Source organism: Neurospora hispaniola (genome assembly GCF_033458365.1).
Source record: "Neurospora hispaniola strain FGSC 10403 chromosome Unknown B0T23scaffold_3, whole genome shotgun sequence".
Classification (NCBI taxonomy): domain Eukaryota; kingdom Fungi; phylum Ascomycota; class Sordariomycetes; order Sordariales; family Sordariaceae; genus Neurospora; species Neurospora hispaniola.
The window spans coordinates 326,242-352,735 of record NW_026944408.1 but is presented as its reverse complement, the minus strand read 5'-3'; the positions used below and the strand labels follow the sequence as shown (position 1 = coordinate 352,735).

General features: G+C 46.8%; 8 protein-coding genes and 1 non-coding gene across 9 annotated transcripts; 4 read left to right on the top strand and 5 right to left on the bottom strand.

Annotated features, from left to right (window-relative positions):
• Positions 1–5,597: 5,597 nt before the first annotated feature.
• B0T23DRAFT_439541 (kinase-like domain-containing protein) lies at positions 5,598–7,212 on the top strand (the record flags this gene model as incomplete). The annotated part of the gene is made up of 2 exons (XM_062840691.1): positions 5,598–6,849; positions 6,926–7,212. Coding segments are annotated over 2 exons (1,416 nt in total), but the record flags the coding sequence as incomplete, so codon positions are not given.
• Positions 7,213–7,608: 396 nt separating this feature from the next.
• B0T23DRAFT_376039 (cytochrome P450) lies at positions 7,609–10,134 on the bottom strand. The gene is made up of 4 exons (XM_062836926.1): positions 8,961–10,134; positions 8,803–8,893; positions 8,150–8,725; positions 7,609–8,055 (listed from the first exon to the last, which is right to left on the bottom strand). Exons 1-4 carry the CDS (start codon positions 9,776–9,778, stop codon positions 7,936–7,938), a joined length of 1,605 nt encoding a protein of 534 aa, XP_062693613.1. The 5' UTR covers positions 9,779–10,134; the 3' UTR covers positions 7,609–7,935.
• A 234-nt stretch (positions 10,135–10,368) lies between these two features.
• B0T23DRAFT_103234 (uncharacterized protein) lies at positions 10,369–12,529 on the top strand. Its single transcript, XM_062831730.1, has one exon. It carries the CDS (start codon positions 10,663–10,665, stop codon positions 12,316–12,318), a length of 1,656 nt encoding a protein of 551 aa, XP_062693612.1. The 5' UTR covers positions 10,369–10,662; the 3' UTR covers positions 12,319–12,529.
• A 1-nt stretch (position 12,530) lies between these two features.
• On the bottom strand, positions 12,531–15,716 carry B0T23DRAFT_103213 (uncharacterized protein). The gene is made up of 5 exons (XM_062831729.1): positions 15,470–15,716; positions 13,817–15,390; positions 13,669–13,700; positions 13,321–13,524; positions 12,531–13,161 (listed from the first exon to the last, which is right to left on the bottom strand). Exons 1-5 carry the CDS (start codon positions 15,596–15,598, stop codon positions 12,611–12,613), a joined length of 2,490 nt encoding a protein of 829 aa, XP_062693611.1. The 5' UTR covers positions 15,599–15,716; the 3' UTR covers positions 12,531–12,610.
• A 971-nt stretch (positions 15,717–16,687) lies between these two features.
• B0T23DRAFT_334842 (uncharacterized protein) lies at positions 16,688–19,760 on the top strand. The gene has a single exon (XM_062835789.1). It carries the CDS (start codon positions 16,916–16,918, stop codon positions 19,634–19,636), a length of 2,721 nt encoding a protein of 906 aa, XP_062693610.1. The 5' UTR covers positions 16,688–16,915; the 3' UTR covers positions 19,637–19,760.
• A 145-nt stretch (positions 19,761–19,905) lies between these two features.
• On the bottom strand, positions 19,906–20,008 carry B0T23DRAFT_t119. The gene has a single exon. It is a non-coding gene; the product is annotated as a tRNA-Pro (tRNA).
• Positions 20,009–20,184: 176 nt separating this feature from the next.
• Positions 20,185–22,180, bottom strand: B0T23DRAFT_439526 (indoleamine 2,3-dioxygenase beta type; the record flags this gene model as incomplete). The annotated part of the gene is made up of 2 exons (XM_062840690.1): positions 20,185–21,722; positions 21,797–22,180. The coding sequence occupies 2 exons, from the start codon at positions 22,178–22,180 to the stop codon at positions 20,400–20,402; spliced, it is 1,707 nt and encodes a 568-aa protein (XP_062693609.1). The 3' UTR covers positions 20,185–20,399.
• A 1,385-nt stretch (positions 22,181–23,565) lies between these two features.
• B0T23DRAFT_103168 (pyridoxal phosphate-dependent transferase) lies at positions 23,566–25,455 on the top strand. The gene is made up of 2 exons (XM_062831728.1): positions 23,566–23,851; positions 23,911–25,455. Exons 1-2 carry the CDS (start codon positions 23,662–23,664, stop codon positions 25,170–25,172), a joined length of 1,452 nt encoding a protein of 483 aa, XP_062693608.1. The 5' UTR covers positions 23,566–23,661; the 3' UTR covers positions 25,173–25,455.
• On the bottom strand, positions 25,208–25,968 carry B0T23DRAFT_439517 (stress responsive A/B barrel domain-containing protein; the record flags this gene model as incomplete). Its single annotated transcript, XM_062840689.1, has 3 exons — positions 25,208–25,452; positions 25,525–25,632; positions 25,738–25,968. The coding sequence occupies 3 exons, from the start codon at positions 25,963–25,965 to the stop codon at positions 25,297–25,299; spliced, it is 492 nt and encodes a 163-aa protein (XP_062693607.1). The 3' UTR covers positions 25,208–25,296.
• Positions 25,969–26,494: the final 526 nt, after the last annotated feature.

Here is a 26,494-nt window from a genome sequence, read left to right as displayed (position 1 = left end):
TATAATCCGTATTTTCTATTATTACCCTAAATAAAAAAATCTTTAGTAGCGTCTGTTATTATTAATATAAAATTAAAATTTACAACCTTAGGAGGAATATTCCTACGTACTACTATACCTATTAATAATATTCGTAAATACTATTTTATATTATTTACTTATAATCCTCCTTCGCGAATTCTAATAATTTATTTAATTTTCTATTTATAAATACTAATTTCCTATTAACTATTTAATATTAAGGACTTTAATTATAATTAAGGGAGGGGGTAATATAAATAGGAGAGTTCGGTATAGAGATATTTATAGGAGAACCGTTATTATTAGTAATAAAACTATTAATAAGGGCTACCGGATCGATATTAACGTTAATATCGCCGATATTATAGTAATTAAATTTTAAATAGTTTTTATAATTAAAATTCCTAATTCGAAATATATTAAATAATATTGTAAGGAGACTATTATTAATAAAGCGCGCCTATATCGTAACTTAAAACACTATTACAAACCGATATAACCGTTATAGGAGGAGGGTAAGCAAGGGGCTACCAATATCGGTAAGGCGTATAATCTCGGTTATTATATTTTATATATTATTCTAAAAGTTACAAATACCGTAGGGGACTTCGAGTATGTAGCGGCGTAGTGATAGCGAATATTGCGATTTCTTATTGAACTCTGGAAGGAGAAGATGTTAGTAAAAAAAAAAAAAAAAAAAAAAAAAAAAAAAAAAAAAAAAAAAAAAAAAAAAAAAAATAGGGGAGATAATAAAGGGAAGATAGCGTACCTTTAGTCTAACAAATATATATACTAATTAAATAAAGTACTTCGTATAAATTTAGGGTTAGAGCGCTAATAAATATTTAAATTAAAATAATACTATATTTTAAATAAGTAAGAAGGCGGATATTATTAAAGGATAAGAAAGGAGTAGCTGATTAAAAGTTAATTACGAGCGCGAAGTAAGAGGAAGGAGAGGACGGGGCGAAAAGGAAGAAAATAGGGAGGAAAAGCGAATATATTAATTAGATTTATAAGGAAAATAGGAATTAATACGTAGGTATATAGTAAAGATACGTACATTTATAGTAAGGGGCGGCTTAAGTGAGGGGGTAGGTAAGGCGGCCGTAGAATTAGGGGAAGGGGTAGCAAATATAATTATAAAAGTAAAAATAGGAAGAAGAAGAGAAGAAAGGCGAAGAGGGTAGGTAGAAGGGATATTATATAAATAAGGGAGGAGGTCCCTATATAAATATAAATCGAAGTAAGCGAATATAATTTAAAGTAGGCGAATATAAGATAACGTAGGGTAAATAGAATATTAAATAATTATATAAATAATAGGAGGGGGTAAATAGAAAGATAAAATAAAAGCGATAATTAAAAAGAAAAGAATAGAATAAATAAATAATAATAATAATTATAAAAAAGTAGGAAGGAAAGGTAGAAAATAGGAAAGCACGTACTTCGGACTATAGTAAAGAGAGTAGAGGAAGCGGTTAAGAATTATATTATTAAAAAAAAGGGAATAATATAAAGAATAAAATAAGGGTAATAGGAAGGTAATAAAGAAAGAATAACGTAAGTAAAGGAGGTTTATAAAGGAAATAATATATAGAATTATAAAAAGCGGAGGACGGAAATAAAGGTCCCGAAAATAAAATTTATAAAGAGGGGGATCGTATCCAAATATTATAATAAATCGCAACAAATACGAATAATAAAAAATAACTTACGAAAGGAACTTTAGGTTTTAATTATATAAATATTCTAAAGTAAGTGTAAATAACAGAGGGTACCCTACGAAAATATTAAGCCGCGCTATAAATACGGATAATAGAGAATATCCGGGGAAAGGAATTATAGGGTATAATTATATTAATATTCTAAAATATTTATTAATACTTTTAAATTCAAAATAATATTCTTCGTTAAGTAAAATAAAGTTTACTACCTCGTACACTTACGGAATAATAGTCTTAATAATAATTAGGAACCCTATTAGTACTTTAAATTTAATACTAGTTTCGTATCTATATTAGAATTTATAAAAATAGATATTACAATACTAATATTCTAATAAGCGGCATATTAGTACTTTAAATCTAATACCGGTTTCGTATTTATATTAGAATTTATAAAAATAAATATTATAATACCGATATTCTAGCGGGTAATACACTAATATTTTAAATCTAATACCGGTTTTATATCCGTATTAGAATTTATAAGAATAAATATTATAATGCCAATATTCTAGCGGGCAGTACACCAACGCTTTAAATCTAATACCGGTTTCGTATCCGCATTAGAATTTATAAGAATAAATATTATAATACCGATATTCTAGCAGGCGGCACGCTAGCACTTTAAATCTAATACCGGTTTTATATCCGCATTAGAATTTATAAGAATAGATATTATAATACCGATATTCTAGCGGGCGGAACGCTAGCTCTTTAGACCTAATACCGGCTTCGGGGCCGTATTAGAATTCATAAGAATAGACATTATAATACTAATACTCTAGTAGGCGGCTCGCCAGTAGTAGAACGGCTATAATCTAGAATATAATATTAATAGCTATAGCGAATAACGCCCGACAATACTATAGTACCCGGCGTTTATTATAGAGGTTCCGAAGACAGAACTTATAAGGGGGGGGTTATATTAGGAGGCTAAAAACCTATATATAAAAGCACCTCAACGGCTACTACTCCCCTTTATTAATTAAAGCGTAGGATTATTTACGATAATACTTATATTGGGTCGGGTTCGCGGGAAGGATAATCCGGTACTATACTAAGGCGCTAGACTAATATAAGGCTCTATAATATTCGTTAGCGGATGAACAGAGTTTGTATAAGTATAAAAGAGGTTTAATAGAACGTATTTTATTATAATCGGTAGCTATTAATACATCTTTAAATTAACCCCTAACTTACCGTCCCCTACGTATAGCTACGACCGTAGTTACCTCAGCCTACCTTTCGCCTACGTTCCTAACACTAAGGGAACCTTTAATCTTCTATTTAAATTAAAAAACGTATATCGAATTAATTATATTGCAACGGTCGGCCTATATAATAAATTTATCCTTAAAATTTTGGAAACTATCTTTATATTAGAGCTATTAGAATTTATGTTCGGCGTTAATTTTTATATCTATTGTATTGTATTTAGTATTAAAGTAGGTAATAAGGGCTTTAGTAGTCTCTTAGGGCTAATTCTTCGGATTATTAATTATTATAATTTTTTCTATTTTAGACTCTAAGTTGGTTATTGGCGTTTTGCTTAAACGGTAATAAATATAAAAGAGTTTATTCTATTCGGTTGGGAAATAATTACTATCCTACTTCTAATAGAGATATATTTTTATTCTTTAAGTATAATAGGTATTATTACAATTAAATACAATCTTACTACTAATATTAAAAATATTAGAATCCGAAGTCCGACGATAATTTAAATAGCTTAGAATTAAAGGGGTAGAAGAAAAGTTGTAATTATTATTATTATTAGCGCCTCTTCCTCCGTTATTTCTAAAATTACTACTATTGTTAAAAATGTTGTTAGGGCCGGAGCTACCCGTATAACCTCTACTAATCCCTTTATTACTAATTCCTCTAATACTTATTAAATTACCGGGGATATTAATATTAATATTATAAAGTAAGGAGTATAAATTATTATTATTAGTTTCTAAATTAATAATTCTAAATTTAAATAATATAATCGTACTTTTTTAATCGTTAATTTTATTAATAGTATTAATTATTTTACTATTATAGGTATTATTCAAAATTTAGATTCTATTAATTACTTTCTAATAATCGGCTTTCTAAATAATAATCTAATTTTATAAATCTTTAATTTATTTATATAAATTCGTAATCTCTATTCGGTAATTAACCTCCTTCTATTTAAAATTGTATTCCGCTAGTACTACTACGTCCGTAATAGGGTTAATAATAATATAGAAAACCGGAATATTAGATAAATTAATAGCCCGTAGTTAGAAGGTTATAAGATAGAATATTTAGAGTATAATAGCCTATATAATGCGCTATAAAGCCGTCTACTTAGTATATCGGACTGGATTATTACTATAAGTATTTATTGTAATAAATACTAGGTCTTTATCGGTAATAAATTATTTTTTATAATTATTATTAATTATATTGTAAATATATAGACCGTTAAAATCGATATCGATACTACCTATATTATTAACAAAGATAGAGGACGCTAATTAAATTGAATCCTCGGATTAATTAGTAATTATAATTATATTACTAATTAAGTAACTATAATAATCCTAGAAACCACTCATTTTACTAAAATAAAACGGTTATTATTAATATTAAATATCTTATTAAAATTTCCTAGGTTTCGCGCTTAACGAAATCCTTTAATAATATTCGGTCGGTTTATATACTATATAAATAATAAGACCGCTTGAAAATAAACGAATTAATTAATTATTAAGAAAATTATTCGTTACTAATCTTTGATAGTTGTGTGCGCGTAGCGTAAAGAAGGTATAATAAACTATTACAGGAATATACCGTTAAATATAAGATATAATATACGTTGTTGTACGAGGGAAGCGGAAAAGGTGTGTGTAGCCAGGGCAAGATGTAGGGCATAGGGTAGATCCGTGGATGGATCTACCACGTAACCTCTTACCTACGGCAAACCCAGTACTATAGCATTGGGTATAGTAGATACACCAGCCATAGCACGACTGGCACAGGGCATGTGATCTAGCCCTGTGACAATTTCAATATTCTATAACTTATTAATATATTAATAGTCCTTGTATCGATAAGTATTTTATATTTAAATATTCGGAAGGCATTTATTTATATTAGTATCAAGTATTTTATACTTTAGTATTGTAGTTCGGAATTAACGGCCGACTTTTACGCAGTATTATAGGGATTAATTTAGTACAATAGGAGAAGAAGAAGAATTATTCTCTTTTCTTTAGATTTGTATTTAAATAGATTTAATAATAAAGTAATATCATTTTATAATTAGATAGTATAAACCCTAGATTTAGTAATATTATAAATTTATAATTTCGTTTTTGTAATACCTTCTAAGTATACGAATTTCAAATATAATTCTTAACATATTACAACGGCTAAGTATAAAAATAACTATTATTTTTAATAGTATAACGATAGTAGAAAAGGAAATTTCCAGTTATACAAAAGCTAAATATAGAACTAATTAGAAATAATTAAATATCTATCGCCTCTTTTTATTAGAAAATATTAATATTTATATTATTTACAGTTTATTGTAAAATATTAGTAATTAAACCTATTTTACGACGTAAATACAAGCCTAATATTATAGAGGAATCTACTTATTCCTTTTAACCTATATTTAATATACACCTTCCTTTTTAGAGCGAGTATCTTAGTATTTAGACTCAAATCGCGGTTATATTCGTACAATCTATACTTTTTATATAGTACTCTATTGAATTTTATATAGCGTTTTCTTCTACGCAGTGTAAATAATAAAACCTATATTCTATCTTATAAAACTATGAACTACATTAACAAAGAATTAATATATACCTTCTCAGCAAACACCACGTCACTTTACCGACAGAGCACTTCTGGCTCCCCTATCAGCCCAAAGGCACGCACCTCTGCTTCATTACCCCTTGTCTCGGTCCCAACCTCGGCTCCTTTTGCGCATTTTACGGACATGTCACGGATCTGGTCAAACATGTGTGTTTCCAGCTTGTTCAGGCGTTGTATTTTTTACACCAGAAGGGGCTGTGTCACGGCGACTTCAGGCCGGCCAACATTCTCTTTTGCCTGACAGAGGAGGTAGAGAAAATGGGGGATGACGAACTGGTGGCGGCACTCGGAGGCGTGCAGATAGCGAAGCTTTCTAGGATTCCACCCGCCAACACCACGAAGAGAGACATGAAAGAGAAGGAATGGCCAAAAGAACTTCCTCGGTATTTGATCGGACAGGCGGACATGATCAAGTTAATCCGTGGAGGATGGTGTTCACCAAGCGTTGCCGTCATCGACTTTGGCGTGTCATATCCTGTCACCGAGCCAACTGGCAAGGGAACGGGAATCCCGCTGGGTTATGCACCACCAGAGGAAGCAATCACGGGCCGAAATCAAGAGGGCAAAGAGGAAACATTGGTCAAGCTAGGACCAAAGAGCGATGTCTGGTCTCTCGGTGTCACGCTTGCTGAGCTCGCGTTGGACTACTTCCCCTTTGCGGACTCCAGCGACAAGTTGTATGGGGTCAAGAACATGGAGCTGGTCATGGGTCCTATTCCCGAGCCCTTTCGCTCGGAATTCAGGACGTGGTACAAGGGAGTTTGGGGTCCAGATGGGACTGCATTACAGGATGTCGACATGGTGACTGATCCGGAGACGGGCAAGTCAGTGTTAAGCCCATTGTCGTTTTCGATCAAGCGGTGGAAAGAGGAGAAGCAGTACGCCAAGGAGGAGTCGGGCTACGAGGATCCGATCAGGTCCAAAATGTCGTTGGGACTGGAAACGCTGCACACAAAGCGCAGCGGGGCTGCTATTGAAGCTCAGTGGGCGAGGGATAAGACAAAGTTACCAAGTTATACTTGGGGACAGACAGAGGAAGAGGAAGAGATGGACGACGACCAGTTTCCTACGAAGAAATTCGATGACATTGAGGTGTTTTCGGACTTGCTCCACAGTATCTTCAAGTGGATGCCGGAGGATCGGGTGAGCACGGCCGAGATCATGGCTCATCCGTGGTTCAAGGACCGTTACGCTCCCTCCTTGGACACGAAACAGGAAGACGTGGTGTCAAAACTCTCTCAAGGTGTGCATTCCCTTGATCATTGTTTTCCACTATTTTTGAAAACTCTTTACTACCTCTAATAACTTTTGTTCATCAGGCACAATTGGTATCATCAACGTCATGGCCGGAATCCCTTTCAAAGCCGGCAATTTCCTCTTCCGCATGTTCTCGCGAGTGTTCGGCATTTTTTCGAACCCCCTTCGGTTCTTGTGGGGCGGTCGCTCTTGTACCAACAGGAGCAATGATCTTGAGGCTCAGTAAGGGACGTTGTTGATGTGGTATGGGCCAGTAGTCAGGAGTCTGGAGAGGAGCTGTTGGTTGGCATGCATGTAGCGAGGAGGAATGCGCGGCCATGGTGCCGCTGTGTATAGGAACAACAAAAACCTGAACAAAAGAAGAATGATACAGATAAAACCCAAGTCCCTCCATCAAAGCGTTTTGTCCAAATGCTTGTGCAAAGGATATGCTAATGGTGTCTTTATCGGCGAGTGTCCACAGAGTGTCCATGATGTGATACGCGTATATGATTATTACCGTAAGTTCGGTATGGACGATGTATCGATAGCTTACAACGCCGAACAGATACCGTCACTAGAATCGTGCACAACATGCAGCAACCGACATCCCCAATTGTAAGAAACCATTAGATATCGATGCTTGAAGTTTCTCAAACACGTCTTGTGTAATGGTCGCAAAGGTGTGCTTCATCTGGCGATGATATTGTGAAACTGCACAGTGTAGAGGTTTTGATGTTTCCATACAATGAAGTTCTTTGTCGACCTACGGCAAGCGCATCTTGAGTGATACCACGTTCAGTGTAGTGTAACAAAGAAACCCTGGATTTGAAACAAACAATCAGAAGTTGGAAGGCAGGCACAGCTTCTTGATACGATGATGTAATACAGAACAGACAAATACGCAAAACATGTTTGTGACGACAGCAGGAAGCAACGCCAAAAGGAGTAACTCATTATGGCTACCTGGCAACAGGACAGCCTGGACCGAAATCGCTTGTCAATGCCCAGAGATTATCAACCTACAAGCCATCGGGTCCAAATTCCTTCCCACATCCGTCATTTCTTGTCTGAAAATTCCTGAACAAAATACCTAATCCAACTTTGCCTCAGTAACCCTCACCAGCAAATCATCCATCTCGGGCGTACAATAGCCCCTCAAATGACAAGGATGCATCGGATCCACAATCTGCAGATCAAAGTTCCTCATGAACTGTTTTTGTCTTTCGTCAGTTTTCACCATCATCCACAACCTCCTCCTCCCATTCATCGATCATGATCGGATCATATGTGGCAGGATGACTCACCTCAACAACAACCTTCTGCAACTGCACCCACGCCAGCCTCTGCCCCAAACACCGCCACCGCCCATGCGAAAACGCCAAATCCGTCGTCTTCAACATGCGATTCCTCCTTTCCTCGTCATCTAATCCTCCATGACCCTCCTCCAAATACCTCTCCGGCCTAAAGATATCCGCATCCTCACCAAACACGCTCTTGTCTCGCAACATCCCCACGTAATTGACGAAAATGTCCGTACCCCCCGGCACGAACCGACCGCAAATGGTGTCCCCTTCTGCAGGCACCTGGCGCGGAAACCCGTTCATGAGGGGGGGCATCATGCGGATGCCTTCGTGCAGGACGGCTTGGAGGTAGGGCAGTTTTCGGGCTTCTTGGTCGGTAACAGGGAAAGAGGCGATCAGGCCGGTGCGGATGGCGGTGGAAATCTCGGACTTGAGGCGGACGTAGGCGCGGGGAGTGGAGAGGAGGTAGAGCATGGTGCCTTGGAGGGCGGAGGCGGTGGTGTCGGTGCCGGCGGGGAGTTGGGCCGAGACTTCGAGGACGGCGGTCCGTTGGGAGATGCCGTTCTTGACCCATTCGTCCTGGCATGTGTCAGTGGGGCTGGAGAGATTTGGACATGGAAAAGTGGGAGAAAGGATGAAGACGGGACTGGACGTACAAGCATGCTGGAGCGGCCTGTGTCGGCTTTGAGGGGCGTACCCTTTGCGTTGCCGTCTTTGTAGCGTCTGGCTACCTCTCGCTCGATGAGACTGGGAGTTATTAGTTATCAGCATATCGTCGTTGATGTAGTTGGAGAACATAAACTTGCGGACTCACCCGAGAAAAGCTCCCATGCCCGTCTTATCCGTTGGCTTCGGACCGAGAAGGACCATCAAAGGCTTTGAGACCACAATCTTACTAATGGCAGGGACGTAGGCCAAACTATGCAGATACCCCACTATCATATCGGCAAAGCCCAGCCAGCCAAAGTGATCCTTTTCCTCGCGGACATCACCCCAAGCCTTGCCAAACCCGGTCTGCGTGACCGAGTCGACGGCAATGTATCGAGCAATCCGGGTATAGTCCAAAGGGGGCTTGGATTCCGAAGTGGCTGCAGAGTTCATGTACTTCTTGCGAACAAGCTTGACGGCCTCAGCAACAACCATGTCGACATCCTTTTCCATATCCATCTCGCCCTTGCCGTGGTAGCCTGCGTAGACCTTGGTCTTGCGCTCGTTGTGCATGGCCGAGTCGCTCTCGGAGAGGACCGTGTGGTCCCATGGGTCCATTCGGATACAGTCGTAAAAGTCCTTTGGCCGAGCGTAGCCGCCGCGCACGCCATTGATGTGGACAACGGTAGCGGCGTCGCTGACCATGAGCGCGTTGGGCCCAATGCGAGCAATGGGACCATATTTCTCTTGAGTCGCGGGAAAGATCTTGTGTGCTTTGCCGGTCCACACGGCTCTAGCAGCCCAAAGGTTGGAGAAGCCAGTGGTGGGAGGGCCGGGAAATTCCTTGAGACGATACCATGCCGTAATGGATGAAACGATGTACCAGGAGACAAAGCCGATGGCAAGGTAGATGGCGGCCACTTGGAATTTGGACATGCCGCTGGAGACCAACGGGAGGGCTCCCAGTAGTTCGGTGAGAGCCATGTCTGCCCGTGTGAGTTGTCGATGTTGAGGAGAGGACCAGATACCTCAATCCGTCAAGGGGAAGCCGCTGATATAGACATGATCTACATACGAGCTTAGGGGGCCCGTACCTCTGCTTACTCCATTCTGTAGAGGTCGTGTAGCGAATTTTGGGACGATCAGCAGCGGAGTACAAAATACGATTGGCTTGACTGCCGGAAAACCCCACCGCGGTACCACCCAGCTTTACTTGAAAAGGTTACGAACCTCGGCGACGTCCAACAGTAGTGTAGTGTAGTACAGAGTGTCAGCAGTGATGGAAAAGTGCTAACGTGTAACCGTAATGCGTCCGACTCCATAGTGCAAGGACGTTGTTATCTTGAAAGGAATGTGTTGGTTGGTTTCCCCCACATGACATTTCTGTGAGGAGTTGTGTGGCTTACGTAAACACGCATTAGACTGCCTAACTGCGTTACAGTCATATGTTGCTGCTACAAACCCCGGTATCCGAATATCGGCCGCTGATGATCGGATTCGCAGATCGGAACGGCTAAACATGCCGTGGCATATGTTTTGACAGCGACCAATTGATTTGCCCGGAATTCAGGTTTCATGCCCGTCGGGCAGCGCTGACTCGGGCTTCACTCTACCTCTAGGCATCAGCAGTACTCTACACCACAGACGATGAGCAAACGCCGGCGTCAGTGACCATTCAAGGCCATCATACCTCTGAGTACAACACTTACTCAACAGCACGCACACATTTGCGTCGATAAGTTGACAGCAAAAAGGGCGACAATTCTGCCAAGTACCTAGACGCCAAGCAGCTGGACCCACCCTTTGTTTACTTCCCCCTTTTCAACACCGAAACATCACGACTCCACTTCCACACCCAAACTTTCAATATGAGGGTGTTGAAGGCCGGTGTCAAGCGCGATGACTACAACTGGCGTCAGATCCGTCCCGGATTATGGCAGCGCGATGCCGACGAAGCCGAAGTGTTCTACTCAAGCCTGGCCAAGCTCTACGCAGGATCCGGACGGATGCACTTCGCCATCACAGGCCACATCTCCCTGACCATCAGTGTCCCCAGCGATGAAGATCCGGAAATCGTCTCTAGACGGCTTGACGAGTCTCTCCGCATTGCCTGGCTCAGACAACGCTACGAGACTCCGACCATCGCCTCAACCGTGCATTACGACGCACTCGACGGGAAGTCGAAAAAGTCCTACCGAACCATTCCCGACGACGCATCGACAAAAGCATGGCTTGAAAAGACCTTCCAGGTGATATCACCCGGCCAAACAGGCGAAGACTGGGCCAACTCTGATCCACTCGCTCCAACCACAGCCACGCTGTTCGTCGTCTGTCCTGCAATTGCATCTCAGGATTCATCCACCATCCGCCGCGACCTCATCCTGCGCTCTCCCCACGACATCATCGACGGCATCGGCACTCTCCACTTCCTCAACAGTCTCGTCACCAAAACCACCCAAGCCTTCACCGAGGGTGAATTCTTTCGCGAGCTCCCCATCTTCGACGGCTCCGAAGCATCCAACCTCAGTCCGCCCTACCGGGTAGCCGCCAATATCCCCTCGACTCCAACTCCCGAGCACCAATCCCGATTATCCACCATCAAAGCCACAACCTCGCAACCCGCAAATCCCGACGGACCCCTATTTGTAGACATCGGCATCCCCTACACCCACGGTCCTCTCTTGCCTGGGAAACATCAACGCATAGCGCACTACCTCTCCCGCGAACGCACCTCGGCGCTCATCACCTTTCTCAAGGAATCACACCCTGGTACAACGGTGACGCACGCCTTTCACACCGCTACTGCCCTCACGCTGCGCAACATGTATACCTCTTTAAACCTCCCCTCTATGTCCTCCACCTCCAGCTCCACCCCCAGCTCCATGCCCGTTCCCGAACAAGAACAACAAGTCATGAGATACACCAACTACCTCCTCCGCAACGAACGCGCAGCCTGCCAGCCCCCCTACAACTCACCCTTACACTGCGTCTCAGTCTATCACTCCCTACCCTCAACAAAGCTGCAAGTTGACATGTCATTTACACCCCCTACCACTTCCCAAGAAAAAAGAGCGGAATTTGAAACAGTCTTGAACCAAATCAAGGATTATTACACTTCCGTAAGGGACGACCCCCTGCATTACGCTCTAGCCCCAGCCATTTGGACAAACTGGACACCCGTCCTTCCTGAAGCGGTGTTGAATGGGGAAGAAAAAATGGAGGTGCCGAAGCCAAAGGAGGTGCCGAGCGTGAGCGTCTCGAGTATGGGGGTTGTTGATGGGATTGTGAAGAGGGTGCATGATCTCGGAGAGGAAAGAGGAATGAAGTTGGAGGTGCAGAGGCCGTGGGTGACGGGGGAGGAACTGACGAATGGGTTGGGGGTGTTTTTGGGCTCGTTTGATGGCGTCTTGTGTTTGAGTTGTGCGTATAATGAGGCGTGGCATGATAAGAAGGAAGTGGACGAGTTTCTGTGGGAGGTGGAACGGTTGGTTGGTGGTTGGGTGGAGGGGGTCGATGGATCCTGATTGGAGTCAGACTATACGAGGGAAAGGGGTCAGGATTGAGATGAGGGAGTCAGAGGTTCAGTTATTCCTCTTCAAGTTCTCTCCAGTGCAGTACAGTGCATTTTCACGGGTTCTGGTTCGTACCTTCCGCTAAAGTTCCCGCAGGTGCAGTGGTTGACAAGTTTTCAACAACGAGTTGTAGATTTAGTGGAGAGATTCCTTCGATTGTGAATCACAAACAAGTTCGCTATCATATCCGTAACTTCGGTACCCTCCAGAGATACCAAGCCGCCTTTATCCTCGTTCAATCAAATCAAAAAGAAACTCCCAGAATAGTGTGTAACTCTCTCAACGCAGGACTCACCTCGTCACTCAGCTCGTCTTCCTCGTCTTTCGAATCTTCATAGCCATTCCGCAGCTCTGTCCGCAGAATTGCCAAAACATGTCGAGCCCCGAGTTTCTTCCCCTCCGAGTTCGCATAGGCAACCGCAGTCCTCAGAATGTTCTTGATTGTACGGCCCTGTTTCGCGTGTTCTCGATAGTCAGTACTCCAATACTGGTAGATTGTGATGCACTTGGATCTCGGTTGGGACTCGAGTGACATGACAAAAGAAGGGCTTCCATTCACGTTCAGATTCAGTTGGCCCAGCGCATTGTATATGTCTTTCGTCCACGACTCGTCAACCTCCACAGACTTGTTTGTATTGATCAAGCTCTGCCAGATCCGGCTCTTTGCTTCCGGGCTCAGCTCGGGATATGAGATAGTGACGTGAATGCGAGACTTGAACGCATCATCGAAATCCTGCTTCCTGTTGGTCGTGAGAAATAGCACTCCCTGGAAGTATTCAAGCATCCTGAGAAATACTGTACAGGTACAGCGAGCATAGAAAAGATTAGCTTTCTCCTGGACTAGATGGTTTCTATTGTATGATAATGGCACCGAAGCTCTGGCGGCTTTCAGTTTCCAGAATGTTTTTTTTTCTGGATGAAGAGGGTGCAAAAGGTGGGTTTGGTTGTGCTTACCGGCGACGATAGCATTGCGATCCATTTCGGCGGAGCTTCTCTTGCATAGGAGAACATCGGCTTCGTCAAGAAGCGTGACAGCATTCCATCGCTTAGCCCAATTGAAGATCTTTTCGAGCTGTTCCTCGACAGCACTGACTTCGGTCCCCAATTCACCCCCTGAAATGGAATACAAAGGCCGCTCAAGGTAGTCTGCTACACTCTCTGGAGGTGCATAACTGTCAGCAGTGCGCAATACTCCCAATCCGTGCATGTCTCCCCTGTGAATCATGGCTGCAGAGATGAAAGCTCCCAGATGTCCCCGAAGCAAGGTGTCGGATAGGTACCTCTAGGTAGGGTGTAGCTTACCAGCTGTGAGAGTTTTACCCAGGCCGGGCTTTCTGCAATGCGACATTCGTTAGAGACGGTGATAAACAGCTCGATCGCAAAAGAGGTCAAGGTGCGGTCTGAGGAAACAGGAATGGAAGATGACGGGAAGAGCATTATGGCGACATACCCGTGAAGAAGGAAGACAAGCCCCTGGCCTTTTCCAGCGATCACATCGTCAAAAATGACTTGAGGATTGCTTTTGTGTCCCTTGACCAATGCTTGCACCAACTTCTTCGTCATCTTGTCTTGCTGAAGGGATTCGAACGCTGCCATATTCCAAACCACATTTTGAACTTGGTCGCTGAGAACCCACCACCACTTTTTACCTTTGAGACCAAATGCAGGAACCAGAGCCGGGAATGTGAGCATGAGTTCATCCTCTGGAACATGGTGAATTCTCCGAACAGCTTCTGCAATACCTTCCAACGTCTCCAGATCAGGCTCGATGTCTGTTTCCCTCTCTGTGGTTTCGGTCGTTTGTGGCTTCGAAGTCCCCAAACCCGTCAATGCCATGATATGCCGGGAATATTTCAGCGTTCTGTCGGCATCAGAGTCTGAATCCGAACCAGAGTTGTTATTGTTGCCACGCCGTTTGGCTTTGGGTGACAGATTCCTCTTGGCGGGCATCCAATTCCTCGCTGCAGGTCTTGCATCCCTTCCTTTGTTGGGCTTCTCGTTGTTGTGTTCCAGCTTTTCCAGAGTAGGCAGTGAATGCTCATCTCCATAGGTCTTGAAGTCCACCATGACACGCTCGTCGATCTGTTTGTCATGTATTGTAGGGTTGCACCCTTCCATGTCTACGAACCGGTTTGGACGCTCCTTCCACGCAGCCCCACTGTAGCTCTGGCACGCGAAAGACGAAAAGGAAGAACCCAAAATCCTTTGAAGTTTCTGTGACCTCGCTTGCAATGTGCTTTTGAGGGATTCCCACTGTGGATAGCTTTCAGCGGGCACCAGTGCTAGTCCCGAGATCTTCACAGGGTGCATTCCAGTCAATGGAAGGTAGAGCCGCTGCTTTGTAAGACCTGGAGAACTGCCATCAAAGTCAATTCGTAGACCGGTAATTTCCCAGAAGGTCAATTTTGTCTTTGTGATTTTCTCGGTTATATTGCGGCAAATCCAGCATTCCTGGATCGAGCCCTGGTTGAGGACAAGCAGGCTGTTTGGCCGATAAATTGTCCAAAGTATGTCGTTAACAACCTGCTTCTTTGGCGAATATCGGTCATGGTCTTGAAGGATGCTGGCCATGACTGATTCCGGGTCATGTACAAATTGACTGAGGGCCTTGGCATCACGCCGGAGATCTTCATCGATGTTCTTGTCCTCAGAGAGGTTCCGAATCTCATCCCGGTAGAAGAACAACTCCATGAACGGGGTGCTGATCTTGATGGGGAATGCCTTGAGGTCCGCGCTCTCGTAAGTTTGTGTGGCGATCTTCCGGAAAGCGACGCAAAGGGGCTCGGAGTGAATCTCCAAATCAAAGGATACAGGGATTGAGACGCCATTTCTCTCTACCCATGTGCGGCGCAGGATCACAGCGTGGTCTTCAACCTGGTAGTTTGTCTTCTTCTTCAAACTCTGGCGTGGTATGAACCTTGAAGTCGGGTACAAATTCACCACTCGACCGCCCAGTCCCGCGGTGTGATACTCAACAATGTCGACAAATCCTTTGGATGGGCCTTTCTTCGCTGCCTGGCCTTGCTGTTGTGCTTTGCGTCAACTAACCCGATCCGTAGAGGTAAAAATGGCAGTTCACTAGAATGGATACAATGAGCCGTACCTCTGTAGGCTGCGATCCATGGCCTGTCGTCTGGTTGCTTCCAGCATGGCCACTTCCCGAACTCGGAGCATTGTTGGTATTCGTCTTGAAGTGGTGCGGAACCTTGGCACTGTAATCGCTCAGTGACATGGCGAACGACAATATGAAGGGGCCGGCTGTCTGGTAGGAGGTTCGGAGAGTGCCTGTAATTAGGGGTAATTCATTAGACAAAACTCAACGACGTTGGTACGATTGAGAAAGAATGTTCAGAGATGGGATCCGCATACCTCGAGGTGGACAAGAGTGACTATTAATCCAACAAGCATCGACTCCGGAGGGTGACGACAGGTGGCAGGAGCTACCTAGGTATCTCTACACCGCAATCCTGTAGAGATAATAAGGAGAATCTAGAAGATGTAGAGGTATCTGAGGTGTTGCTTCGTCACTTCTCGCACTTCGACCTGAGATATCCAATCTGGAGACATATCGACCATCCATTGCAAGTCTCTCAACAGGGACTTGCAGAGCGGATGGCGTAGAGAAGGGGCGCAGGACCGAGGCCTCTCGTCATGAAATTACCTCTGAGCCACGAAGAAACTTGAACCGGAAAGGCTCTCCGCACAATGCCGGTAGAGCTGATATTCTGCAGTAGAGCTGCAGATGAGTGGGAGATAAGGACATTGACGTGGACGTTAGGCATCCAGCTGAGCAGAGCCTGCTTCGCAAGACATGTCTTTTCCCGAATCAGCGTGTTCATCTGCTCGCTTAATCCGGGTGCGGCTGCTGGGAGGGTGTCATGAACGTCGTCGGATTTGCGCCACCGCTTCATCGTGTTTCCAAATTGTAGGAGAGCCTGATGAGAGGTGAGCTGAAAAAGGGCTCCTGATGCGGAGCGGTTGGGTTGTGCTTTGGATAACCCCTCACTTGCATTCAAAAAGTCGGGCGGATTGCAGGACAAAAGAAGGAACGATTGGTGTCGGTTTTGCCAAATGCACATTTACGTAGAGGTCAACCACCTGCCTAGGTACCTCCTGCAGCGCAGCCACAAAATGCAGGGCGTTTGGATGGTACCTACCTAAGGTACCTCTAGTGGCAGTGAGCACTGCCCATGGTAGCCTGCCTACAGGTAGTAGCAGACAGCTAAACCGGGCAACTGCGTGTTACCGGTGTCAGACTGTCGGGCAGGTACGCCTTTAAAGGAACTGTTGGGTGGTTCTTCATTTAGCAGGCGGCATCTCAGTTTCAGATCACCTCAACCGAGTTGAGTTCTCGCTCATCCTCAGGTTTTCGACAACCTTCACACATCCTACCTCTACCTACCTCTAGGCGCAATAGCCGTGGCCAAAAACCCTCGCGCATACACCCAAGCACCTCAGGCAAACGCCAGTGAATTCACTCATCCACACCCTTTCACCAAGTCACTTCAACCCCACAATTGACCTCCCCATTCGAGCTATTTCACCGACAATGGGAAAGAGAAGACTTCCCGTTCCCGCAACGCAGTCTGACAGAACACGCGGTGCATTATGGCCACATCTAAGTAAACTCAGGCACTTCCGGCGCAAGAGCACCAACATCATACCCTCTACGTCCTCCCCATCGTCGGCCCCATCGTCCGCCCCATCGCCTGGTGCGCAACAGACGCCAGATGTTCCAAAGCCCAAAATGGAGCCACCAGGGCGCATCTCTATCAGCGAGGCAGACGTCCTGAATGATCTCAGGACCCACAAAGGTTTCGGCATCCCATCGATTGCGCCCGGCCTGATGGTGACCGATTTGCCCAATTTCGACGATGTTACGCCGTATGGTGTGGCAGAGCAGGTACAGGAAGAACTTTGGGAGTTGGAAGCCAAGAGGCTCGTCAAGGCTGTCACTCAGGAAGAGTCATTACTCTTTGAAGGATCTGATGATATGGCCATTGACTCGAAGAAATCATATGCAGTTCTCGCTGTTCTCGGGGACCGTATGATGCAATGCTTGCATATTTCAACTTACGATGGAGAGAGCCTGTTGGCGCAGCATTACGAAATGCGTTGCGACAAGTCGAAAATGCAAAGATACAAACTGTTCTTGAGCTACTTGACCGATGTCGAAGACGACGCGACAGAATCACAAAAGAACGACGATATCAAGGCCAACGATGAAGACTTCTTCAAGTTCGTTGACTATTGCACGAGCGTCTCAGCCCGTCTTCTTTGCTCAGCAGTCGAAGGACGCTTTTTTCATGCCAGTATCCTTGCGCAAATGGCCAGACTCTGCACCAAAGTCAAGGTCCTTTCAGCTGATCTCAAGAAGTACGCCCAGGTTTCCCTCGACAACGCTGAGGCTGACAATGAGATCCCGCTGCCTAAGCAACGAGGTATACGTGAGCATCAAGGCGGACCTGACCTCTCTGAAGCCGGCCTCTTCAACACCGGTGGTATTGACCGGTTCATTTCACGATTGGAAGCGCAGAACAGGAATCTGATGGAGCCTCTGGAACCAATGAGCAAGAAGAAGGCTCTTCGTATAAAGTACTATGAGAAGTGCGATGCGTACCGAATCGCCCTAACGAAGATGCTCGAGCATATGGCGATCCATCTGAGAGGAACCAACAAACTCACGCAAACATTTCCAACCTCTTACGAGATTACTCAGATGATCTACGAAACTGGGTTCGAGAGGTCACAGACAATGGTGTTTCAGGACGAGGAAAATGATTTCGTCGGAACATCCGACCCGGTAGTGGTCAATTACTGCCGGAATGGTATTCACCTTCTCAATCAGACCCTCAATCATTTGTTTCACAACGGCATGATCTCACAATGTCCACCTGACCCACCTAGTCCTCGCCCAACAGTGTTGGATGACAACTCTTCCATTCGCACAACAATATCATGGGACTATTCACCAGATAGAGATGAGGATCCTCTGCAAAAACTTCCTTCCACACCCGCACAACCTCGACGACTTGCCAAAGTCGAATCAATGTCCAACATCATAACGATCATCGTGCCACTGCTGCTAGCACATCCTGGCACTGCTTACTTCATCCAAAACTTCTTCAGGCTCATCTCCTTCAACAATTTTCTCGTTGGACGTTCGGTATCTACCTCTACCGCGGCCACCGCCAACCAAAATCTGCAACCACAAGCTGCACAGGAAAGCCTGTTCAAACCCCACATGTACGGAAAGTACACCGCTTTCTTCTCGCTCACCACCGAGGAGTACCGTTGCAAACATCATGATAGTCCCGCAGATGCACCCAGGCCTTTGTCCAAAGCTTTGATGCGCCGCAAGAACCTTCACAGAGGGCCCGAAGTTGATGCCCTTCCTCGCGTGGACAGCATGGCGCATGCGGCCAACAATGGAAAGAACAACAACAAGAAGAGTACCCAACAGTCCCCCTCTGTCGATGATGAAGACACATTCCAGCGCCGGATCGAAGCCCACCAGAGAGAGCTTGACCGCTACGGGAACAAGATGAAGTCGTGGGTTGCCGAAGAAAAGGGCGTCATGGTTCAGTGCAAGGGCTACGTGGCGCTCACCATGCTCTTCTGTAGCGTGCTTGTCGGCGGTGGCATCGCCGTGGGTGTCTCGGTTGGTCCCCGGATCAGTGCCGTGGATCCCTTCAACATCACGACGTACTGCTGGGTGCTGGCGGCCTTTATCGTGCTGGTCGCAAAGAGTGTCAGGGTTCACGATTGGCCGTGGAATGACTTTTTACACGGACGAGTCCTCTGCAAGAGTGTCTCTGAGCTATCCTCGGTTACCGGCATTGGCGACCAGCTTATCCTAGCCAAACTGTTGCAGGACGAATCTCTCTCTCGCTTGGAGACAAGAGGGCCATTCAATGCAGTGTTCCGCAGGCGAAAAGGTGAAGGGTTTTCGATCGATCGGCCGATAAGCATGTGGACGATGCTCTTGAGCGGGCTGATCATGATTGAGGTTGAGTCAGTTGGGGGTAAGGCATTGGTCTGTTTGGATCTTAGAAGGGGGACAGCCCTTGAAATAATCAGTAGGATGGCGGACTACCAAGAGGACGAAGAAAACAGGACCAGGTATATCCATTGTAGAAGTATCCCGGGCCGAAAGGAGCTAGCTGATGAAGGCCACCGAGATCCCAACAAGTTAATTCTCGACCATGGGGATATCTTATGGATGCGGACGCTGGGTATCTATTCCAACAAAGACGCAATGTTCGTTTAGGACTAAATGCAAGTTACTCGCTACCTAGCTCAAGATCCGTTGGACGCGACACAACTTCACATAATTCAACTCGAAAGCGAGTATACATATACGTCTGCCGTGTAGAAAGGATTTGGATTATGCGAATAGATAAACGTCCGACAGAAGAAGGGCTTGCGCAGTAAGATCGGCCCACTTGACTCATCCGGCGTACAGCTTTGCAACCAGTCGGTCCCTACCTCTAGCAACAGCCCACACGACTGACCAAAAAAAAGAAACGAAAAATGTACGGCCTCAACTGGGATTCGAACCCAGGACCTCGCACATTGGTGTCGCTTGTCATCAAGCAAGGGGTAACCCGAAGCGCGAATCATACCACTAGACCATTGAGGCAATCATGTAGTTGTTGGTAATAGCGGTTAGAAACAATTGTTAAGTACAACCATTGACAATCTGGTACAGCAACACTGGTTACCTACCTCGCCTACCTACCTTACTTACTGAACCTTGAGGAACTAAATCCTCTTCATGCACGGCAGGCTGACTAGTGTAGCGTTGCGGAAACTGAGGCCATTACCGTGTCTTGGCATTTCTTGATTTTGGTGAAGCTATCTCCCGTCCTGTCGTCTCCAACAACCTATTTTGGTTCCAACGTCCCAACTCCTTTATTCTTGCCTTTATTCCGGATCCGAAGCGCCAAAGAATTACAAACATCCACCTCGATCCATGCATCATTCGGTTGTCATCCGCTATCCCATCGTGCTTTCCCTCCCTGCACTCTAATTCATTTGCCAACCTCCCCCGCCTTCAACGTCTCATCCCTCGTCTGCTTCAAAAACGGCAACAAAGCTGTTCCTCCGGTGCCCGTCAATTCCGGTCCTTCGTTCTTCTTGTCATCACTCCCCTGCGACAACCCCGAACTAGCAGTCGCCAGATTCACCACCTGCCCCTCGTTCGCTCCAACTTCTCCATCCACCAGAGATACCCCCGGCCTCTTCATCCCCTCCGGCACCGCCTGCCTCGAAGGAATGACGATATACCTCGCGACAATCTGCAAATGCTTATTCCTGAAGCCCGCCAACGCCCTCGTCGCATCGGTGAAAGCACCCTGCAACTCCCTCTCCTTTTCGTCCAACTCTCTTCCCTCGTGCTCTGCGGCTTCCACCATCTCCATCACTGCTTTTCTGATCCCCCCTTTTCCCAGTCCCATCTTTGATACCAGTGAAAGAAACTGTCGGTGTTTAAGCGGCATGTACTCCCTTACTTCATCATGGAAGGGTTTCTCTTTTTCTTTTGTGTCGGAATGGGCGGAATCGGAAGCACCGGAAGAGTGAGGAGAAGAGTGTCCAGCACTAACATGTTCCACCCCCAGCACCAGATCCCAAAACTGGATAAGCGACGATTGCCCGTTCGACCCGCCTCTGTATGCCATCCACTTTCCTTTTCTCTTTTGTCCTTGCACCACCTCTTCCACTTCTTCCCCTTCTTCCCCTTTCTCCCCCGTCTTCTCAAAACCAGCAGGACTGAAAGGCCCCAAATCATAAAACACCCCCCTCCCCAACCCCAGCCCACCAGCATGCATCCCCTTACTCCCCGCCAAGTAAGGTCTAATCCGATGATAAAACACCATAGCTTCACACCCCTCATACATCCGTTCCAACAGCTCCCCTACAGCTTGCACGCAGTGTACCAACTCCCTTAGCGCCTTGGTCGTCGACTCCTTCCATGTCTCGGAGCGCAAACCGATGGCTTGCAACGCGCGAAGCATGATGGGGATGATGTATGCTCCTTGGGCTTCCATTGCTACGGAGACGAGGTAGAACCAGGACTCGGAGGAGGTGCCGGTGAAGGTGTGTAGGGTTTGTAAGCGGGAGAGGTCTGTTGGGTCGAATACCTTGGGTGCTTTGGCGGCGCTGCATGTGGTGAGAGATGGAGGAGAGGAAGAGAATGAGGCGGGTATTGCGGGGGGAGAAGAAGGAAACGAAGATGACGGGGGAGGAACACAACGAAAGTTCCAAAGGTTGAGAGATGCGTACGTCGCTATGGGAGGCAAGTCGAGGTGTTTGGACACAGACAAGAGGGGGACGGAAATTGGCTCAGGGAGGATCTGTTAGTTCCTGTTAGTACATTCTCATCTTCATCTTCATCTCTAGGCGGCTGTAAACGAAGAAGCAAACTCACCTCCGAAGGTCTCCTCCCTCCCCAAATATACCCATGCGCAAAAAAACACAACACCACATACGCCCTCCTCCACTCTTCTTCCTTGATCAGTCGATCCGTTTGCAATACCGGCAAGCGATCAACCTCTGCTCGAAACGTGCCAGCATCGAGCGTCTCCGGCAACCGCTTGATGAGGTCTTCCCATGGGGCATAGTACTCGTCTGGCAGCAACTCAAGCGGTGGTCCCTCCGGGAGAAACCCGTTGGTCGTAACGTCGTACTTGATCAACAGTGACTGGATGTGATCGGGGAACGAGGAGTTAGACTCGTCGGACTCGGTGGAGGAGGCTTGTTGCTTGGAGACAGTGCCAGTAGCAGATGTAGGGAGGTGTTCAAAGGGAGACATCGTTGTCGTGGATAGGTATCTGATGAGGTTTGACGAAGAAATGCGAGCGTGGAAGTTCAAGTCTGAGGCCGAGTTGAGTCAAGTCCACGAACTAGTCGCAGTAGGAAGTAGGTAGGCAGTAGGTACCTAGAAAGGGAACAAAGAAGGAAGAAGATTCCAGAATGTAGAAGGTAAGACAGTTCGGGGATATCTATCTATATGCAACGGAGGAAGAAGTAACCGCCGGGATCCCGATGCGAATCTGATCTGACTAACGCCCGGATTTCATTCCAACCACAATTGAACTCAGTCAAACGCTCACTTTTGCGCGAGGCATCATCACCCACCGTAAATCGGCCCATGCACTCACTCACTGCATCCTTTGGACGATTTTGATGCATGTCGGTTCAATTCACGGTACCCATGTTTCATACCTAGTAGCAAGTTGCTAGGTTCTTGACTGACCATCAAGGTAGGTAGCCAAATAACTTCCGAGACCTTCGAATCCTTCCGTCGTCCCGTTCCGCACTCCACACCTGTGTAGTGGAGTAAATGGCTGTTGGATCCAGGCATTTGTGTTCCGGAAAAGTTGGGATGCAAGAAAAAAAAAAAAGGAAAAAAAAGGTCGATGACGTTGGTGCCACGAATGGGAGATCACTTGGCCCGACCTCTTGTGCCTTCACCGAACTTTCCAACTTCCATGGACTACCTCGGGCTACTGTGTACATGGGTGGACCTCTCCCTCTCCTTGTGACTTTTGTCTAACGTCTAACGGTGAAGTAGTTCTCGGTACAGCTGAAACAGGAACCGTTGGACGGTTGGACGAATACTTACCTTACTATACTGTACTCCAAGCACAGGCAGAACATTATTCACCATCCGTCGACCGTCGTTGCTCATTTGTTCGTTCGGTTTACAAGTTGACAATTACCTAATACCTGCCCCTTGATCGGGTATCAACGGGTAATTGCGGAATTAGATGGTCATTCGCGAATTGGCGGCCTTTGTCGGTCATTCGATCGGTCATACTCATCCATCTGTATCTGTGTGTTGCAAGCGGTGAACGGACACACGGAGGCGGAAGCTCGGAACTTGGAGACGGAATGCGGAAGACGGAAGATAAAATGCCCCATATTTCAGAGTCCCGACTCCCGACCTTCCGCTTCCGCTTCCGCTTCCGATCTCGCAAAGAATCTTTTCCACGCAAAAGCAATGAGAAGAATTCGGAGCATGCCGGTGAAGACCAATGGCCAGATTCCAACTACAAAACCACCAGACCGGATCGTCAGGAACATCAAGTATTGCACCATTCATTGTGGTCTCACTGTTCGTCGACCGTTCATCTGCAGCTTTCTTGACGCACCTTTCTTTTTCCACCAACCCGGACCCCCAACTGAGCGGGACCCGCTCATTCGAGATCCACCCAAAGTAAACAAAGCCCCTTTTTTTACTCTCCTTGTCGGATCCACATTGCCTCCAAGTTCTCCAACGGCGGGAACACAATGAGCGACTTCGCATCGAAAGCAAAAGTCCTCAGGGACGGCCAAAAGCCCGAATTCCCTTCAAACGCCAACACCCTCGAATACGCTCAGAGTCTCGACGCCCAGGATAAGCTTAGGCATTTCAGGGATGAATTCATCATTCCCACTCGCGCTTCGCTGAAGAAGAAGGCTCTTGATGGGATCATTCCCGGTAGGTACCCCATAACCCTACCATCCACGACGTGCCTTTTACTGATTGTACCTATCCAGGCGCTCAAACAAACGGCACCATCACCGACGCCGACACCCCCTGCATTTACTTCGTCGGCAACTCCCTCGGCGCCCAACCCAAGGCCGTCCGCCGCTTCCTCGAAGCGCAACTCGAGACCTGGGCCTCCATCGGCGTCAACGGCCACTTCTCCTCACTTTCCAACTCGCCCCTCACCTCCTGGCAAGACATGGCCGCCGACTGCGCCGCCAAGTCCGCCGCCATTGTTGGCGCCGCTGACCCTTCCGAAGTCGTCATCATGAACACCCTGACCGTCAACCTGCACTTCATGCTGGCCTCCTTCTACCGCCCCACCGACAAGCGACACAAAATCATCCTGGAATGGCGTCCCTTCCCCAGTGACTGGTACGCCTTCCAGTCGCAGATCGAGTGGCACGGCTTGAACCCCGAGAAGAGCATGGTGGAGATGCAGCCTGACGAAAACCTGTACTTGTCGACGGAAAAGATCTTGGCTACCATCGATGAACATGCCGAAGATGCTGCCCTGCTGCTCCTGCCGGGCATCCAGTACTACACCGGCCAACTCTTCGACATCCCCCGCATCACCAAGTACGCTCAGGAGCGCGGCATCGTTGTCGGCTGGGACTTGGCGCACTGCGCGGGTAACGTCGAGCTCCAGCTTCATGACTGGAATGTGGACTTTGCCGTGTGGTGCACGTACAAATACCTAAACGGGGGTCCTGGCTCCATGGCTGGCGCTTTTGTGCACGAGCGCCACGGCAAGGTGGACATGAGCTCGGGCAAGCCGGTGTTTAAGCCAAGGTTGAGCGGGTGGTATGGTGCCGATAAGAGCGTGCGGTTCAACATGGACAAGGAGTTCCAGCCCACGCCTGGTGCGCAGGGCTTCCAGGTCAGCAACCCGAGTGCGATCGACTTGACGAGCTTGGCGGCTGCCTTGTCGGTGTTCAACAAGACGAGCATGAAGGACTTGAGGAGTAAGGCGCTGGTGTTGACGGCGTATACGGAGCATTTGTTGGATGAGATTGTCAGGAGACAGCCAGAGGGCGAGGAGCCGGCCTTCAAGATCATTACGCCCAGGGATCCGTTGCAGAGAGGAACACAGTTGAGCTTGTTGTTGAGGGATGGCTTGATGGATACGGTGGCGGCGGCGCTGGAGGCACACGGTGTGGTGTGCGACAAGAGGAAACCAAACGTCATTCGCGTGGCGCCGGTGCCAATGTACTGTCGGTTCGAGGATGTGTGGAAGTTTATCGAGATCTTTGAGGCGGCTATCAGGGGTTAGCATGGGTCGTAGCACGTGGGAGAATACAATACAATCGCCAAGTCAAAGCGGATACTTGAAGTAGTACGTGTTTGGATATCATGGTGATTAGATATTTTCCAAGGATATATGCGCCGCCTCAAGCTCAGAAAGCACCATTGGTAAAGTCCACCACCGTAACCTTTTCCACAAAAGGCTCGATATCCTTCTTGAACGATTGATGGACGGGATCCAAGTTGACGTAGTAATCTCTTTCGGCGGCGGACTCAAACTCGACAACGAACGCATGGGTAAGGCCGCCCTGGACCACCATCTGGGTCAGCTCGTTGCCGAGAGGTTGGAGTCAGGATTCTTCCGCTTGTTTACTACTCACCTGCAATCCTTCTGGAGAGTTATCCCTGCCGCCGGATATCTTGCGGATGTACGGCTGCTGTGTCATGGTGACGCATTGTTCCTTGAGCCCTAGGAACCGGTTGGATATCTGTGGTAGGTAGTCGGGCGCTGTCAGCGTTGCGCAGAACTTTCCAAGTCTACACAGTGTGTGGTGTGTGATTGGGGATGGGTGGTTGAAGGTTCCAACACGTACCGTCTTGATCCGATCGGCGCCAGCATCGGGCTTGAACTTGAACAACACGATATGGGTAATTGTGGAAGACATGAACCACCCGCCCGCTCGATTATCTGTGGGATAGAAGTTGCCGATGGCTGACGATGATGCGAGTCCCAAGTTGAGAGGATCGAAGAAGAGGATCAGGCCGACTGCTGCTAGGATCGCAACAAAAAGTCGCAAAACGTGTGGTTGGGTGCCGCGCATTGTCGAGCGATGGCAGTTATACTTTCTTGAAGATGATGATATCGATTTGTCAGGCGCGCGTGGTTACTTGTGACTAGTCAGGCTGCCCGATTGACGTGATATAGAAACCTGAGAAAAGAAAAGCCAAGAAAAATGGGATGTTCAGTCGTGGGACGGGGGCGGAGGATGCTCATTTTCTCTTGGCGGTGGGAACGAATGATGGCGCACTTCCCTTGTACCTGTCGGGGTAGCACTGCCTCGGGTCCACAGGTCTGTTGCGGCTTCTTAGGTACCTTAGTAGGCCCCGCCCTGGCCAGCGCTATAGTTTAGTGTAACATGGCAAGCATGGATGCGCCTGGTGCGGGCCACCGGCAACCGCTGAATGCACGTGTTTTACTATCAGTACCTTACTCTGTGTACCTGCCTTTGGGTTCTCGCATTTCCTCCATTCTCCATCCCTTTTCATTCATCATTAGGTGTATTCAAATACCCGTACATCTGTCTCTGGAGATCACATACCTCGTATCATTCACGTGCTTCACTCTTCTTT